Source organism: Macaca fascicularis, chromosome X (assembly GCF_037993035.2).
Source record: "Macaca fascicularis isolate 582-1 chromosome X, T2T-MFA8v1.1".
In the NCBI taxonomy this organism is placed as follows: Eukaryota; Metazoa; Chordata; class Mammalia; order Primates; family Cercopithecidae; genus Macaca; species Macaca fascicularis.
The window spans coordinates 130,110,417-130,128,419 of NC_088395.1; the positions used below are offsets into that span (position 1 = coordinate 130,110,417).

At 41.7% G+C, this 18,003-nt stretch overlaps 1 protein-coding gene across 7 annotated transcripts in view; it reads left to right on the forward strand.

Annotated features, from left to right (window-relative positions):
* Positions 1-18,003, forward strand: part of XIAP (X-linked inhibitor of apoptosis) — a 51,795-nt gene that overhangs the window by 21,430 nt on the left and 12,362 nt on the right. For 6 of the 7 annotated variants that reach the window (XM_005594511.5, XM_074029207.1, XM_015444150.4 and 3 more), the window contains 4 exons: positions 5,471-6,379; positions 8,466-8,565; positions 11,194-11,272; positions 12,699-12,741. In XM_005594511.5, coding sequence (XP_005594568.1) covers positions 5,503-6,379; positions 8,466-8,565; positions 11,194-11,272; positions 12,699-12,741 — 1,099 coding nt within the window. In that variant the 5' untranslated portion in view covers positions 5,471-5,502. The remainder of the gene's footprint in view (positions 1-5,470; positions 6,380-8,465; positions 8,566-11,193; positions 11,273-12,698; positions 12,742-18,003) is intronic. The other variant, XM_045384250.3, reaches the window with a different exon arrangement.

Sequence of the window (18,003 nt, forward strand, 5' to 3'; positions counted from 1 at the left end):
TGGAAGGTCGAGGCAGGTGGATCACCTGAGGTCAGCAGTTCAAGACCAGCCTGGCTAACATGTTGAAATCCTGTCTTTTCTAAAAATACAAAAATTAGCCAGGCGTGGTGGCGGGCACCTGTAATTCCAACTACTTGGGAGACTGAGACAGGAGAATGGCTTGAACCTGGAAGGCGGAGGTTGCAGTGACCTGAGATCATGTCATTTCACTCCAGCCTGGGCAACAAGAGCAAAAAACTCTGTCTCAAAAAAAAAAAAAAAAAAAAAAAAAAGGAGAAATAGAAACTTTTGTGTCATCTACAGACACCAGGGTTTTGTATGTGCCTTTGTCTCTGTATCCCCCACCTCCGCATTCCCACATTCTCGCTAGACTAGCTGTCAACCTCCTCTCCTTGGCACCTCCTGGTGGCTCTCTTTACACAGTTGACTGGACTAAATGTCTGTACGTACATGTATACTGTAAAACCTTACATATTACCATTGTAGAATCTCCCAAACCCTTCATTTAAACATGCACCATTGCTTGCTGGTCCTTTTTGTCCCATTTTTTGCTTCCATAGTGCTATTTTCCCAACTACCGTTACCCTTAAGATTCCTGACTGCCCAGCCCCTTTATACCAAAAGCTTTCTTTGACATTTTTCTCTTTCCATGCCTTCCTGCCTTTCCACATACCCAGTACAAAGCCTGAAGATGCTTTCACAGAGAAGCCTTAAATTATCCCAGCATACTTTATTGCACCCACACCTTTTCACTTCAAAAACCTTTTTGTCACCCTTGTCCAATATTCGTACCCTATTTTCTTCTATATTCTCAATTCTTCTGCTCCATATATACTTGTTTTCTGTGGTATCATTTTCCCCTCCTCCATTTCACTTAGATCCTATATTTTTTTACCCTATCTTACCCTTTTTGTTTGGTGCCTTCCTCCAAAGCCAAGGTTTCTGTCGTTCATCAGTCATCCTTCCACCTTTCACTCTTAAACTCTCTGGTAATTCTGTTTTTTCCTCCTTCTCAAAAAACTCACACTCTGCTAATGTGTATATATTGTTCACTTGAGTGCTTCTAAATAAATATTTACTTTTCAAAAGAGTGAAATCTGAACTATTAGCATGGAAACAACCTCTGGGAAGACAAGATCTCCACTCAAAAGCTTCAAATTGAGATTCTCCTGCTCATGTTGAATGATGGTTTTATCTAATATTTTCTGAAATAGGGTGACTACTTGAACTACACAAAATTGTGAAATGAAAATATCTTTGATTTTATACTTTGTTTTTTCTTTTTTTGAGATGAAGTCTTACTCTGTCACCTAGGCTGGAGTGCAGTGGCACAATCTCGGCTCATTGCAACCTCTGCCTCCCAGGTTCAGGTGATTCTCGTCCCTTGGCCTCCCGAGTAGCTGGGATTACAGGCGTGTGCCACCATGCCTGGCTAATTTTTGCATTTTTTGGTAGAGATGGGGTTTCACCATGTTGGCCAGGCTGGTCTTGAACTCCTGACCTCAAGTGATCCACCCACCTTAGCCTCCCAAAGTGTTGGGATTACAGGCATGAGCCACTGTGCCTGACCACTTACATCTATTTTGATTGACTTGAAATAAAATTTAACACCCCAGGGAAGGCAATTCTCATGTGTTTTGAATTATACTGAGCATTAATTCTTCAGGATAATTATAGACTTGGAAATGTTTAATCCAGTCTCCTAGTCCATGCTGAAGCTCCTTTAAGTGATAGGAGGAACTCATAATCTACAAGGCAACCCAATCCATTTGTTGCTATATCAATTGTTATAAAGCTCATCCTTGGGTTAAAATCGGCTGTTTATCGTTGTATTTAATGACCTTAATTCTGCCCTCAAGCTATACAAAATGTGGATCTCTTTTCTACATGATAACCTTTTAGATATCAGTCTATCCTCCCTACCCTTCCCCTCACAATTTTTCCACCCTTTGCGATAAATATCCTTTGCTATTCTAACTATTTCTCATATGATATCATTTTTATCATCCCAATTGCTCCCTAAGGACATTAAACTTTGTTAATGTCCTTTCCAAAATGTATTTGGAACTGGAAATAATATCCCTTGGTAGCTGAATTGGATCTGGATGTTGCACATCTGGACACTAATGCAGCCTGAAGTTGCTGTAAGTTTTTTAGTCAACTTGTAATGTTGGCTCATGATGAATTTGTAATTAATTAAAATTCCAAGGTTTAATCTGGAGGATTGCCTTTATGTGATTTTTTCTTAAACCAAGTCTCCATTTTCTTTTAGTTATGCAACAGATTTTTTTTTTTTTTTTTGAGACGCTCGCTCTGTCACCCAGGCTGGGGTGCAGTGGCACGATCTCAGCTCACTGCAACCTCCACCTCCTGGGTTCAAGCAATTCTCCTGCCTCAGCCTCCCGAGTAGCTGCGATTACAGGAGTCTGCCACCACGCCTGGCTAATTTTCTTTGTTTCTTTTTTTTTTTTTTTTAAAGTAGAGATGGGGTTTCTCCATGTTGGTCAGGCTGGTCTTGAACTTCTGACCTCAGGTGACCCACCCTCCTTGGCCTCACAAAGTCCCGGGATTATAGGCATGAGCCATTGCACCCGGCCCTTTTTTTTTTCTTTCTTTCTTTTTTTGAGATGGAGCCTCACTCTGTTGCCCAGGATGGAGTGCAGTGACATGATCTTGGCTCACTGCAACCTCCGCTGCCCGGGTTCAAGGGATTCTTCTGTCTCAGCCTCCCGAGTAGCTGGGATTACAGGTACCTGCCACCACGCCTGGCTAATTTTTGTATTTTTAGTAGAGATAGGGGTTTCACCATGTTGGCCAGGCTGGTCTCAAACTCCTGACCTCAAGTTATCCGGCTGCCTTGGCCTCCCAAAGTGCTGAGATTATAGGCATGAGTCACCGCACCCGGCCTATGCACCAGATATTTTTAAAAAACCAGATGTAAGACTTTACACTTACCCCTATTAAATGTTATCTCATTAGCCTATCAGGTAGCTTTGGTTTTTTACTTTTATTTTATTTATTTATTTATTTTTTTGAGACAAGAGTTTCGCTCTTGTTGCCCAGGCTGGAATGCAATGGTGCGATCTCCGCTCACTGCAACCTCCGCCTCCTGGGTTCAAGTGATTCTCCTGCCTCAGCCTCCCAAGTAGCTGGGATTACAGGCATGTGCCACCACGCCTGGCTAATTTTGTGTTTTTTAGTAGAGACGGTTTCACCATGTTGGTCTAGCTGGTCTCGAACTCCTGACCTCAGGTGATTTGCCCACCTTGGCTTCCCAAAGTGCTGGGATTACAGGCGTGAGCCACTATGACCGACTGGTTTTTTTCTTAAGACTAGTCAAGTGCAGAGTGAGAAGAGGGAAAAGAGTAGAACAAGGGGTTTGATCAGCCTTGGTTTCTTTGAATCTTGATTTTTGTCATTCGGTTTATTATGCTGATTCAACAAAGGGCCCTGAAGCTAATGTTGGAATGTTTTCAGACATCTAGGAAATGATAATTCATCAAAAGTCATGGAGACTATTCCAAAAGTTTTATGCAGATATAACTCAGCTGTTGAGGTATGAGTTAATACCACTATAAGTTGACATGGCCAGGAAAGACAAGTCCATTGCCAACTTGCTTTGTGTTGAACATTACTCCAAAAGAGATTAAATTCTAAGACATATTGTGTCAACATAAAGGCAAAAGAGCTGGCTAATTCTTCTCAAGAAATCAATGGCTCGACCTTTTGGCTCATGCCTGTAATCCCAGCATTTTGGGAGGCCGAGGCAGGGGATCACCTGAGGTCGGGAGTTCAAGACCAACCTGACCAACCTGGAGAAACCCGGTCTCTGCTAAAAAATACAAAATTAGCTGGGCATGGTGGTGCATGTCTGTAATCCCAGCTACTTGAGAGGTTGAGGCAGGAGAATCGCTTGAACCCAGGAGGCAGAGGTTGCAGTGAGCCAAGATCACACTATTGCACTCCAGCCGGGGCAACAAGAGCAAAACTCCATCTCAAAAAAAAAAAAAAAAAATCAATTAATGCACATATAATATAGAGACAGAGTCCTTGTTACCATTATTTTGCCTTTGACAAGTTTATATTGAGCACATTATCAGGCAATGTGGGAGATTCTGGAGAACCAGGTTTGCCTCATAGCTAGGGTTACCATATGCTCTAGTTTGCCTGGGGCAACCCTGATTTATGCCTGTTGTCCCAGTGTGATTATTGCTAGTGTGATTTTTCACTTTGAGAAGTGTCCAGGTTTGGAAGATAAATTATCTTGCTATCCTTCTCATAACCTAATGGGTTCTCTTTAGTATTTTATCTGGGTTAAAATTACACAGCTGTAATTTGGCAGCTCTAATAAGACTGCAACAATACTTATCTTCCATTTGAACAGATTGTTACTTGACCAAGGGGAAGTTTTTTTTTTTTTTTTTTTTTTTTTTTTTTTTTTTTTTTTTTGAGGCGGAGTCTCGCTCTGCCGCCCAGGATGGAGTGCAGTGTTGCGATCTCGGCTCACTGCAAGCTCGGCCTCCTGGGTTCACGCCATTCTCCTGCCTCAGCCTCCCCAGCAGCTGGGACTACAGGCGCCCACAACCATGCCCGGCTAATTTTTTGTATTTTTAGGTGAGACGGGGTTTCACCCTGTTAGCCAGGATGGTCTCAATCTCCTGACCTCGTGATCCGCCCGCCTCGGCCTCCCAAAGTGCTGGGATTACAGGCATGAGCCACTGCGCCTGGCTACCAAGGGCAGTTAATAGCAAAAGTAACTGCAGGGCACATGTATGTCATGGGCAAAAAAAAAAAAAAAAAAAGCAATTAAGGTTTGCAGGTACTTAGAGTTTCTCCTGAGCCACTCTCTAGAGGGCAGTATTACATATATATCTGTAATTATCCAGTTACAACAAAAAAGGGGATCTGGTTCATGCATGAAAATCAGAAATATTTCATACTCTTAAAGAACACATTGGAACCAATATTATGATTAAAACATATTTTGCTAAGCAAAGAAATATTAAAATTAATTCATTAACATTCTGAACATTTTTTAATTTGTAAAAACTGAACTTTGATGCCTTGAATATATAATGATTCATTATAACAATTACGCACAGACTTTAATAATCTGCATATTTTATGCTTCTTTCATGTTTTTCCTAATTAATGATTTGACATGGTTAATAATTATAATATATTCTGCATCACAGTTTACATATTTATGTAAAATAAGCATTTAAAAATTATTAGTTTTATGCTGCCTGCTTAAATATTACTTTCCTCAAAAAGAGAAAACAAAAATGCTAGATTTTACTTTATGACTTGAATGATGTAATGTTAAACCCTAGTATTTAGAATTAGAATGTTTCTTAGCAGTTGTGTAGTTATTTTTATGTCATAAGTGATAATTTGTTAGCTCCTATAACAAAAGTCTATTGCTTGTGTTTCACATTTTGGATTTCCTAATATAATGTTCTCTTTTTAGAAAAGGTGGACAAGTCCTATTTTCAAGAGAAGATGACTTTTAACAGTTTTGAAGGATCTAAAACTTGTGTACCTGCAGACATCAATAAGGAAGAAGAATTTGTAGAAGAGTTTAATAGATTAAAAACTTTTGCAGATTTTCCAAGTAGTAGTCCTGTTTCAGCATCAACACTGGCACGAGCAGGGTTTCTTTATACTGGTGAAGGAGATACCGTGCGGTGCTTTAGTTGTCATGCAGCTGTAGATAGATGGCAATATGGAGACTCAGCAGTTGGAAGACACAGGAAAGTATCCCCAAATTGCAGATTTATCAATGGCTTTTATTTTGAAAATAGTGCCACGCAGTCTACAAATTCTGGTATCCAGAATGGTCAGTACAAAGTCGAAAACTATCTGGGAAGCAGAAATCATTTTGCCTTAGACAGGCCATCTGAGACACATGCAGACTATCTTTTGAGAACTGGGCAGGTTGTAGATATATCAGACACCATATACCCGAGGAACCCTGCCATGTATAGTGAAGAAGCTAGATTAAAGTCCTTTCAGAACTGGCCAGACTATGCTCACCTAACCCCAAGAGAGTTAGCAAGTGCTGGACTCTACTACACAGGTATTGGTGACCAAGTGCAGTGCTTTTGTTGTGGTGGAAAACTGAAAAATTGGGAACCTTGTGATCGTGCCTGGTCAGAACACAGGCGACACTTTCCAAATTGCTTCTTTGTTTTGGGCCGGAATCTTAATATTCGAAGTGAATCTGATGCTGTGAGTTCTGATAGGAATTTCCCAAATTCAACAAATCTTCCAAGAAATCCATCCATGGCAGATTATGAAGCACGGATCATTACTTTTGGGACATGGATATACTCAGTTAACAAGGAGCAGCTTGCAAGAGCTGGATTTTATGCTTTAGGTAAACTTTATTATAAAACCAATAAATAGCTTCCCAACTTTGCCAGGGCTCGTAAAAAGTAAATAGATGCCCTTAGCCCCCTGAACTGGTAAATATTTAGGTATAACTTGGCATGATTATATATATATCCGTATTATTCTGTGAACTCTTATGTTGAACCTGTAATGTAACTACTGAATTTATGTGAAAAAGACTACCATATTATGAGTCATGCTTCTCTTCATGTAATTGTTTTTAGGAAGTAGATAACTTGCAAAAGATGGTAGCATCCCCAATAGCAAAATGGGTCTAATAGTAATATTAACCATCATTTATTGAGCACTTACTGTAAGTAAATACATATACCTCATGCATTTTCTCTAAACTTCACAATAACTTCTTTTTGTTGTTTTTTTTTTTGTTTTTTTTTTGAGACGGAGTTTCGCTCTTGTTGTCCAGGCTGGAGCGCAATAGCGAGATTTAGGCTCGCTGCAACCTCTGCCTCCTGGGTTCAAGCGATTCTCCTGCCTTGGCCTCCTGAGTGACTGGGATTACAGGCATGTGCTACCACGCCTGGCTAATTTTGTATTTTTAGTAGAGACAGGGTTTCTCCCTGTTGGTCAAGCTGGTCTCAAATTCCTGACCTCAGGTGATCCACCTGCCTTGGCCTCCCAAAGTGCTGGGATTACAGGTGCATGCGCCACGCCTGGCTAATTTTTGTACTTTTAGTAGAGACGGGGTTTCACCATGGCCAGGCTGGTCTCAAACTCCTGACCTTGTGATCCACCCACCTTGGCCTCCCAAAGTGCTGGGATTACAGGCATGAGCCACCGCGCTCGGCCATATGAGTGCTTTCAAATGGACTGTGGTAGACATGTCAGGAAGGGCCGTTGGAGTGATTGCTTCTAAAGATATTTTTTAAAATTATACCATTATATATTTGACCCATTTATTTTAAGATTGAATAATGCCTATAAAATATTGGTTATTTCAAAAGATTTTATTTATGTACCATCATATAGTAATCTTGAAGGTTTGTTTAGTGTCATGTTGCTATAAACTTAGAGAAACTTGTCTCATAATTTCATTATGTAGAACTTTAATGTTACTAATACTTGGAACATAACATCAGTTTTAAAGTTTCACAGTTTGAAACAGTAAGTACAATATTGGTGGCCCAAATAACATACTAAAAAGACAGTATGGCTGGGCTCAGTGGCTCACGCCTGTAATCCCAGCACTTTGGGAGGCTGAGGTGGGTGGATCACCTGAGGTCAGGAGCTCAAGACCAGCCTGGCCAACATGGCGAAACCCCGTCTCTACTAAAAATACAAAAATTACCTGGACGTGGTGGCACGTGCCTGTAATCCCAGTTACTCGGGAGGCTAAGGCAGGAGAATCACTTGAACCCAGGAGGCAGAGGTTGCAGTGAGCCGAGATCAAGCCATTGCACTCCCGCCTGTGCAACAAGAGTAAAACTCCATCTCAGAAAAAAAATAGTAATAATAATAAATAAATAAATAAATAAATGAAAATAAAGTATGCCAGGCGCAGTGGCTCACGCCTGTAATCCCAGCACTTTGGGAGGCCGAGGCGGGTGGATCACTTGAGGTCAGGAGTTCAAGATCAGGCTGGCCAACATGGTGAAACCCCATCTCTACCAAAGATATAAAAAATTAGCCAGGTATGGTGGCGCATGCCTGTAATCCCAGCTACTTGAGAGGCTGAGGCAGGAGAATCGCTTGAACTCGGGAGGCAAAGGTTGCAGTGAGCCAAGACTGAGCCATTGCACTCCAGTCTGGGGAACAGAGCAAGACTCAGTCTCAAAAAAAAAATAAATAACAATTTTAGTTTTTAACATAAAACTTGGCAGTTTTATTTTTGTCTTCTGTAAAAAATACCTCAGATTGAATCAGTGAATTTAGTGTGTATTTCTTCCTCAAAGGATAAAGATCATATCTGTTACTTAGATGTGAATTTGAATGTCTTGTTTTAAGCTGCGAGATTTTCATGTTTTTCAGATGTGCTTAATTTTTAGGTGTTAAATGAATATTTTTGTGTAAGCTTCTAATTGCACAAATACATATATTCCTGTGTGTTTTCGTAGGTGAAGGTGATAAAGTAAAGTGCTTTCACTGTGGAGGAGGGCTAACTGATTGGAAGCCCAGTGAAGACCCTTGGGAGCAACATGCTAAATGGTATCCAGGGTAAGATATTTAATTGTTCATTGTACAGGCAAGTTGGATAGCATGCAGTGGGAGACTTGAATTACTTTTTACCTCAACTATTTTTGCCTTCACTATGGCTTGAAATTCATGCTAGGTTTATAAAAATGAGGAAGGTTTATAAGCCTTCTCTGATGACCAAAACATTCACTGTTCATGTGTCATATCTATGACATTCAGAATATCCCATTTCTTTTCTTTTTTTTTTTTTTTTTTAACACAGAGTTTCACTCTCTTGCCTAGGCTGGAGTGCAGTGGTGCAATCTTGGCTCACTGCACGCTCCGCCTCCCAGGTTCAAGCGATTTTTGTGCCTCAGCCTCTTGAGTAGCTGGAATTACAGGCACCCGCCACTGCCACCATGCCTGGCTAATTTTTTTTTTTTTTTTTGATATGGAGTCTCACTCTGTTGCCAGGCTGGAATGCAGTGGTGCGATTTTGGCTCACTGCAACCTCCGCCTCCCGGGTTCAAGCGATTCTCCTGCCTCAGCCTCCCGAGTAGCTGGGACTACAGGTAAGTGCCACCATGCCCAGCTAATTTTTTGTATTTTTAGTAGAGACAGGGCTTCACCATGTTGGCCAGGATGGTCTTGATCTCCTGACCTTGTGATCTGCCCACCTCGGCCTCCCAAAGTGCTGGGATTCTGGCTGATTTTTGTATTTTTTAGTAAAGACAGGGTATCACCATGTTGGCCAGGCTGGTCTTGAACTCCTGACCTCAGATGATTGGCCTGCCTCGGCCTCCCAAAGTGCTGGGATTACAGGTGTGAGCCACTGTGCCTGGCCTCTAGATTATCCCATTTCTTTTTCTTTTTTTTTTTTTTGAAACAAGAGTTTTGCTCTTGTCGCCCAGGCTGGAGTGCAGTGGTGCTATCTCAGCTCACTGCAATCTCTGCCTCCTGGGTTCAAGTGATTCTCCTGCCTCAGCCTCCCGAGTAGCTGGGATTACAGGTGCCCGCCACCACGCCCGGCTAATTTTTTGTATTTTTAGTAGAGACGGGGTTTCACCATGTTGGTCAGGCTGGTCTTGAACTCCCAACCTCAGGTTATCCACCCACCTCAGCCTCCCAAAGTGCTGGGTTTACAAGCATGAGCCACCGTGCTTGGCCTCTAGATTATCCAATTTTTAAATACAAATTAGAAAATGTGTGCTTTTTTATTGTTGGAAGTAGGCTCTTTTATGATCAGCATGAGAGCCCATATTGCCAAGGAGATTCCTTAAGAAATCATCATACCCCTAGGAAATATTAGCGTATCTCATTATCTCTATGACATACAATTGTTCACATTTTGAGATCTCTGGTTGGGGTGTGGTGGCTCGCGCCTGTAATCCCAGCACTTTGGGAGGATGAGGCGGGTGGATTACTGGAGCCCAAGAGTTCGAGACCAGCCTGGGCAACATAGTGAGACCCTGTCTCTACAAAAAAATATGAAAAACAATTAGCCAGTCATGGTGGCACACACCTGTAGTTCCAGTTACTCATGAGACTGAGGTAAGAGGATCACTTGAGCTGGGGAGGCAGAGGTTGTAGTGAGCTGACGCCACTGCACTCGGTGCCACTGCACTCCAGCCTGGGCAACAGAGTGAGACCCTGTCTCAAAAAAAAAAAAAACAAAAAACAAAAACAAACAAACAAAAAAAACAGCCGGGCATGGTGGCTTACGCCTGTAATCCCAGCACTTTGGGAGGCCAAGGTGGGTGGATCACCTGAGGTCGGGGGTTTGAGACCAGCCTGAACAACATGGAGAAACCCTGTCTCTACTAAAAATACAAAATTAGCCGAGCGTGGTAGCGCATGCCTGTAATCCCAGGTATTCGGGAGGCAGAGGTTGCAGTGAGCCGAGATCGTGCCATTGCACTCCAGCCTGGGCAACAAGAGTAAAGCTCCGTCTCAAAAAAATAAAAATAAAAACCCAAACTTCAGAGCGATCATTTGAAAAGAAATCTTAGCCTTAAACAACTTTAAAAATAAATATTGAAAAGCCTAAAGAATTCCATTTAAATGGGCAATTGGTTAATTCTTTAAATAAAACCTGTTAAGATGGGCGTGGTGGCTCATGCCTACAATCCCAGCACTTTGGGAGACTGAGGCAGGCAGATCACTTGAGGTGAGGAGTTTGAGACCAGCCTGGCCAATATGGTGAAACCCTGTCTCTACTGAAAATACAAAAATTAGCTGGGCGTGGTGGTGCATGCCTGTAATCCCAGCTACTCAGGAGGCTAAGGCAGGAGAATTGCTTGAACCCCGGGAGGCGGATGTTGCAGTGAGCCAAGATCATGCCACTGCACTCCAACCTGGGTGACAGAGCGAGACTCTGTCTCAAAAAAAAAAAAAAAGTCAAGGTGCTAATTTAATAACTTGTTTTAGAAAGTTCTCAAGTTGATATTTTTTGCTCTACTAACATTAGCATAGGTAACATAACAAAGGGAACTTTTTTAACCTTAAAATGACAGTGGGATAGGGAATTGGGTAACATTTTACTTTGTGGCTCCTTAGAAGTACTGAAAAGCAAGTTAATGGAATTAATAGAATTAATATGATGGAGATTATATCTTTGCTTGTACTTCACTAATTTATCAGCTACTAAAGTTTAACCTTTTAATTGTTTAGGTGTAAATATCTGTTAGAACAGAAGGGACAAGAATATATAAACAATATTCATTTAACCCATTCACTTGAGGAATGTCTGGTAAGTCTCATTATATAATTTATATTTTCAAATTTATATTTCAAATTATATTTTCATTATGTAATTTATATTATATCATTTGTTTATAGTTATTTCTTCATGCAAAATTCTCAGTATAGTATTATAAATCAATATATGTATACATTACATGAAAACACAAATTTTAAGTTAAAAACAAAATAATAAATGTATGATGGGCTTTAAGAGTGAGAGCTAGCCAGGCACAGTGTTTCACACCTGTAATTCTAATATTTTGAGAGGCCAAGGCGAGAGGATCACTTGAGCCCAGGAGTTTGAGATCAGCCTAGACAACATAGTGAGACCCTGTCTCTACAAAAAATTTTAAAAACCAATTAGCCAGACTTGTGGTACATGCCTGTAGTCCCAGCTACTTGGGAGGCTGAGGCAGGAGGATCGCTTGAGCTCAAAAGGTCAGAGGATTCAGTGAGCCATGTTCATTCCACTGTACTCCAGCCTGAGTGAGAAAGGGAAACCCTCTCTCTTAAAAAAAAAAAAAAAAAGAGAGAGAGAGAGAGCCTAAAAAGTGTTTCTTATTCTTTACCTGAAGTAAATTTGTGAAAAGATAATCAGGATGAACTGATTTAAGTATCACTGTAGGCAAAAATGGGCTTGAAGAACTAAAATACTAAAAGTCCCTTAGCCTTCTGAAATTAGATCTTCGTATAATGTGCTTTGTACTCAAAAGTAGTTTTAAACTTTTTGCAGACATTATTTAAAATCTTAAAAATATATCTAAATTGATAGGATGGGTGCTGGGTGCAGCGGCTCACACCTGTAATCCCAGCACTTTGGGAGGCTGAGGCGGATGAATCACCTGAGGTCAGGAGTTCGAGACCAGCTTGGCCAACATCATGAAACCCCATCTCTACTAAAAATACAAAAAATTAGCCAGGCACGATGGCGCGCACCTGTAATCTCAGCTACTGGGGAGACTGGGGCAGGAGAATTGCTTGAACCTGGGAGGCTGAGGTTACAGTGAGCTGAGATCGTGCCACTGCACTCCAGCCTGGGCAACAAGAGTGACACTCCATCTCAAAAATAAAAAATAAATAAATAAACAAATAAATAAATAAATTGATAGGATGAACTGAGGTGGCCAAGGCATCAGTAATAGGTGGAAAGAACCCTGGACTAAAATGGGAGACTAGAGTTCCCCCAATGACTCTACCCTGAAGTCATTCGTTCTCCCTGGGCCTCAACTTCTTGTTTGTAAAATGAAGGGATTAGATTAGATATCTTATAACTTCCTTCTAGCTCCATCAGGCTATGCCTCTTGTGAATATTCATATATTGAATTGAAATAAAGCCAATTTATTTTAAATTTATGATTAATTTAACTTTTCAAATGGAAATGATTGCCTCTACCAAAAATAATTCTAACTTACAATTCCTATTTCTGTTACAGGTAAGAACTACTGAGAAAACACCATCACTAACTAGAAGAATTGGTAAATATGCTTGTTAAATTAACTATCCTTTTATTTTTATTTTATTATTATTTTTAATTAATTTATTTTTTTTTTGAGACGGAGTCTTGCTCTGTCGCCCAGGCTGGGGTGCAGTGGCCGGATCTCAGCTCACTGCAAGCTCCAACTCCCGGGTTTACGCCATTCTCCTGCCTCAGCCTCCTGAGTAGCTGGGACTACAGGCGCCTGCCACCTCGCCCGGCTAGTTTTTTGTATTTTTTAGTAGAGATGGGGTTTCACCGTGTTAGCCAGGATGGTCTCGATCTCCTGACCTCGTGATCCACCGGTCTCGGCCTCCCAAAGTGCTGGGATTACAGGCTTGAGCCACCGCGCCCGGCCAGATTTTATTTTATTTTATTTTTTTTTTTTTTGAGACGGAGTCTCGCTCTGTCACCCAGGCTGGAGTGCAGTGGCCAGATCTCAGCTCACTGCAAGCTCCGCCTCCAGGGTTTACGCCATTCTCCTGCCTCAGCCTCCCGAGTAGCTAGGACTACAGGAGCCCGCCACCTCGCCCGGCTAGTTTTTTTGTATTTTTTTAGTAGAGACGGGGTTTCACCATGTTAGCCAGGATGGTCTCGATCTCCTGACCTCGTGATCCGCCCGTCTCGGCCTCCCAAAGTGCTGGGATTACAGGCTTGAGCCACCGCGCCCGGCCCAACTATCCTTTTAATTTAACTGCTAATTTATCATACTTGTCATTTATAGGGTAGAAAGATAAGCATGTTCTTCCAAGGTCACCATGATATATTTATTTGAGATGACGTTACTATAAATTTAAGAATTTAGGCGGCCGGGCGTGGTGGCTCACGCCTGTAATCCCAGCACTTTGGGAGGCCGAGGTAGGCGAATCACAACGTCAGGAGATCGAGACCATCCTGGCTAACATGGTGAAACTCCGTCTCTACTAAAAATTAAAAAAAAAAATTAGCTGGATGTAGTGGCGCATACCTGTAGTCCCAGGTACTTGGGAGGCTGAGGCAGGAGAATCGCTTGAACCCGGGAGGTGGAGGTTGCAATGAGCCAAGATCGTGCCACTGCACTCAAGCCTGGCAACAGAGCGAGATTCCGTCTCCAAAAACAAAAACAAAAGCAAAAAATAATTTTATAAAGTACTTATAAATTGCAGTCAGAGGCTGGGTGCAGTGGCTGACACCTGTAATCCCAGCACTTTGGAAGGCCGAGGAGTTGAAGACCATCCTAGCCAACATGGCGAAACCCTAAAAATACAAAAATTAGCTGGGCGTGATAGTGTGCGCCTGTAGTCCCAGCTACTCGGAAGGCTGAGGCAGGATAATCACTTGAACCTGGGCGGTGGAGGTTGCAGTCAGCTGAGATCATGTCAGTGCACTCTAGCCTGGGCAACAGGGCAAGACTCCATCTCAAAAAGAAAAGAAAAAAAATCAGTCAGACGTGTCTGTATTAAAAATGTTAGTAGGCCATCAGATAGTTTTTCCAAGTTCAGGAGGAACACTGATAGGCTACCTCATTGCCATTTCTGCTAAAATCACAAGAGAAAGGGTGAAGTGTCTTTTTGTACCTAGGGTTCCTTAAGTAAGCCAGAATTATTTCACTTTTCTACTGGTGTGCCATTACCATGATAAGCCCTAACCCATCTGCTTCTTTATCCCATACTGTCATTGTACCTTCCCCAGCTTCTTCACAGAGGTGTAAGATTTGTTTTGTTTACCTCCTGTTACTTCATGGAGAAGTAGAAGTTTTAAAACTCAAAAAGTGGGCAGAGAAAGATATTATGCTAAGGAAGGAAGATAATTGTTATCCCCACTTTTCAGATGAAGAAACAGTCGGAGAGGTTAAGTGACTTGCGCACAGTCACATTACAAATCATTAGTGGAACTAGGACGGCAAGCAAGGTCTTCTGAATCCTACATCACACTGCAGATCTCATTTTCAACTTAGGCATCATATTTCAAAAGTAGTAGAAAGTTTAATTTAGAGTATGTCTAGTGATTCCCCACTTCCTAAATTGGTAGCATCATCTATTTAGTATCTTAAGAATTACAAGGGGCTGGGTGCAGTGGCTCACGCCTGTAATCCCAGCACTTTGAGAGGCTGAGGCAGGTGTATCACCTGAGGTCAGGAGTTCGAGACCAGACTGACCAACTTGGCAAAACTCCATCTCTACTAAAAATACAAAGTTAGCCGGGCTTGGTGGTGCATGCCTGTACTTGGGAGGCTGAGGCAGGAGAATTGCTTGAATCCAGGAAGCGGTGGTTGCAGTTAGCCGAGATCGCACCATTGCACTCCAACCTGGGCAACAAGAGCGAAAACTCTGTCTCAAAAAAAAAAGAGAATAGAATTATAACGCAAGACAGTAATGTATAGGTATTCATAAGTATTCTTGAGAGGGAGAGCTAGTTTAATATTATTTGATATGGGTTTTGTAATGGGCATAAACAATACAACCTAAGAAATCATTTAGTCTAGCCTATATTGTTAAAGTTACTAAGAAACAAAGATACTATAGCACTTTCTTTTTTTTTTTTTTTTTTTTTTTTGAGACGTAGTCTCACTGTGTTGCCTGGACTAGAGTGCAGTGGCTATTCATAGGCATGATCATAGCTCATTGCAGCCTCAAACTCCTGGGCTCAAGTCATCCTCTTGTCTCAGCCTCCTGAGTAGCTAGAACTACAGATGTGTGCCACTACATCCAGCTTCTATAACATTTCTTGATAATATTCTATGGTATTTAATCATTGTTACGATGCATATTAATCTTTTTATGACTGATGAGGCTCTGGTTTAGGGTTAACGTTTTAAAATTGAAATATAATTCACATATAAATTTCATCCTATAAAGTGTACAATTTAGGGTTTTTTTAGTATATTCACAAGGTTGGGCAACCATTACTACTCTTTTTGTTATATATAAAAAATAATAAATTCAGCTGGGTGCGGTGACTCACTCTTGTAATCCCAGCACTTTGGGAGGCCGAGGTGGGCAGATCACTTGAGGTCAGGAGTTCAAGACCAGCCTGGCCAACATGGTGAATCCCCATCTGTACTAAAAATACAAAAATTGCCAGGTGCAGTGGCTCACGCCTGTAATCCCAGCACTTTGGGAGGCCAAGGCGGGTGGATCACCTGAGGTCTGGAGTTCGAGAACAGCCTGGCCAACATGGTGAAACTCCATCTCTACTAAAAATACAAAATTAGCTGAGCATGGTGCTGCACACCTGTAATCCCAGCTATTCAGGAGTCTGAGGCAGGAGAATTGCTTGAACCTGGGAGGCAGAGGGTTGCAGTGAGCCGAGACCACGCCATTGCACTCCAGCCTGGGCAAAAAGGAGCAAAACTCTGCCTCAAAAAAAAGAAAAATACAAAAATTACTGGGGCGTGGTGGCACACACCTTTAGTCCCAGCTACTCGGGAGGCTGAGACATAAAAATTGCTTGAACCTGGGAGGCGGAGGTTTCTGTGAGCTGAGATCGTGCTACTGCACTCCAGCCTGGGTGATGGACCGAGATGCTATCTCAAAAATAAGTAAATAAATAAATAAAACATAAATTCAGCTCCATGACTACTCCTGCAGAGCAGGGCTCCTCCCTGCGCAGTGAGTGGCATTACTACTATTTAATTGCAGAACACTGTCATTACCCCAACAAGAAACTCCATACTCACCCATCAACAGTCATTCTCCATTGCCCACCCTACCCCTAGGCCAAGGCAAACAGTAATCTATTTTCTGTCTCTATGGTTTTGCCTATTTTGGACATTTAATATAAATGGAATAATGTAATATGTGTCTTCAAGGTGCATCCATGTTGTAGCATATGAGTATTTCATTCTTTTTTATTGTAGAAAAAGAATCCATTATATAAATAATACCACATTTTGTTTATCTATTTCTCAGTTGACATTTGGCTTGTTTCTACTTTTTGACTATTATGAATGATGGTTCTACGAACATTTATGTATAAAAGTTTTTGTATAGACATGTTATATACCCAATTCTCTTGGGTATATATCCAGGGATGGAATTGCTGGGTCATGTGGTTATTCTATATTTAACCTTTTGATAAACTACCAGACAGATTTCCAAAGTGACTGCACCCTTTGACTTTCCTACCAGCAGTGTATGAGGATTTCATTTTCTCTACATTCATTATCTGTCTTATTTATCACAGCCATTCTAGTGGATGTGACGTGGTATCTCATTGTGGTTTTGTTTTGCATTTCCCTGATGATTAATGATATTGAGCATCTTTTCATGTGCTTATTGTCCATTTGTAAATCTTTGTAGAAATGTCTGTTCATCTCCTTTGACTTTTTTTTTTTTTTTTTTTTTTTTTTTCCCGAGATGGAATCTTGCTCTGTTGCCTAGGCTGGAGTGCAGTGGTACGATCTCGGCTCACTGCAACCTCTGCCTCCTGGGTTCAAGCGATCCTCCTGCCTCAGCCTCCCTAGTAGCTGGGATTACAGGTGCTCACCACCACACCAGGCTAATTTTTGCATTTTTAGTAGGGACGGGGTTTTGCCATGTTAGCCAGGCTGGTCTTGAACTCCTGACCTCAGGTGATCCACCCACCTTGGCCTCCCAAAGTGCTGGGATTACAGGTGTGAGCCACCGTGCCTGGCCCATTTTTTATTTTCTTTTTTCTTTTTTTTTTGAGACAGGGTCTTGCTCAGTCACCCAGGCTGGAGTACAGTAGTACAGTCACGCTCACTGTGGCCTCGACCTCCCTGGCTCAAGCAATTCTGCTGCGTAGCTGGGACTACAGGTGTGCGCCACCACACCCAGTTAATTTTTGTATTTTTTATAAAGAGAAAGTTTCGCCATTGTTGCCCTGGCTGGTCTCAAACTCCTGGAATTAAACAATCTGCCTCCCTCGGCCTCCCAAAGTGCTGGGATTACAGGTGTGATCCACTGTGCCCAGCCTTGACCATTTTTTATTTGGGTTGTCCTTCTTTTTCTACTGAACAGTCTGGGGAGATGGGTTACCTTTTTGTTATTGAGTTAAAAGAGATCATTATATATTACAGTTCTTTTTTTTTGGCCTCTTTTACTTTCTAAATGAAGATTATAGTTATTTATATATATAAGTCCCTGTCAGATTTATGATTTGCAAGTATTTTCTCCCATTCTGTGGGTTTCCTTTTTTTTTCCCCCCAAGATGGAGTCTTGCTCTGTTGCCCAGTCTGGAGTGCAGTGGTACGATCTCTGTTCATTGCAACCTCCGCCTCCTGGGCTCAAGCAATTCTGCCTCAGCCTCCCGAGTAGCTGGG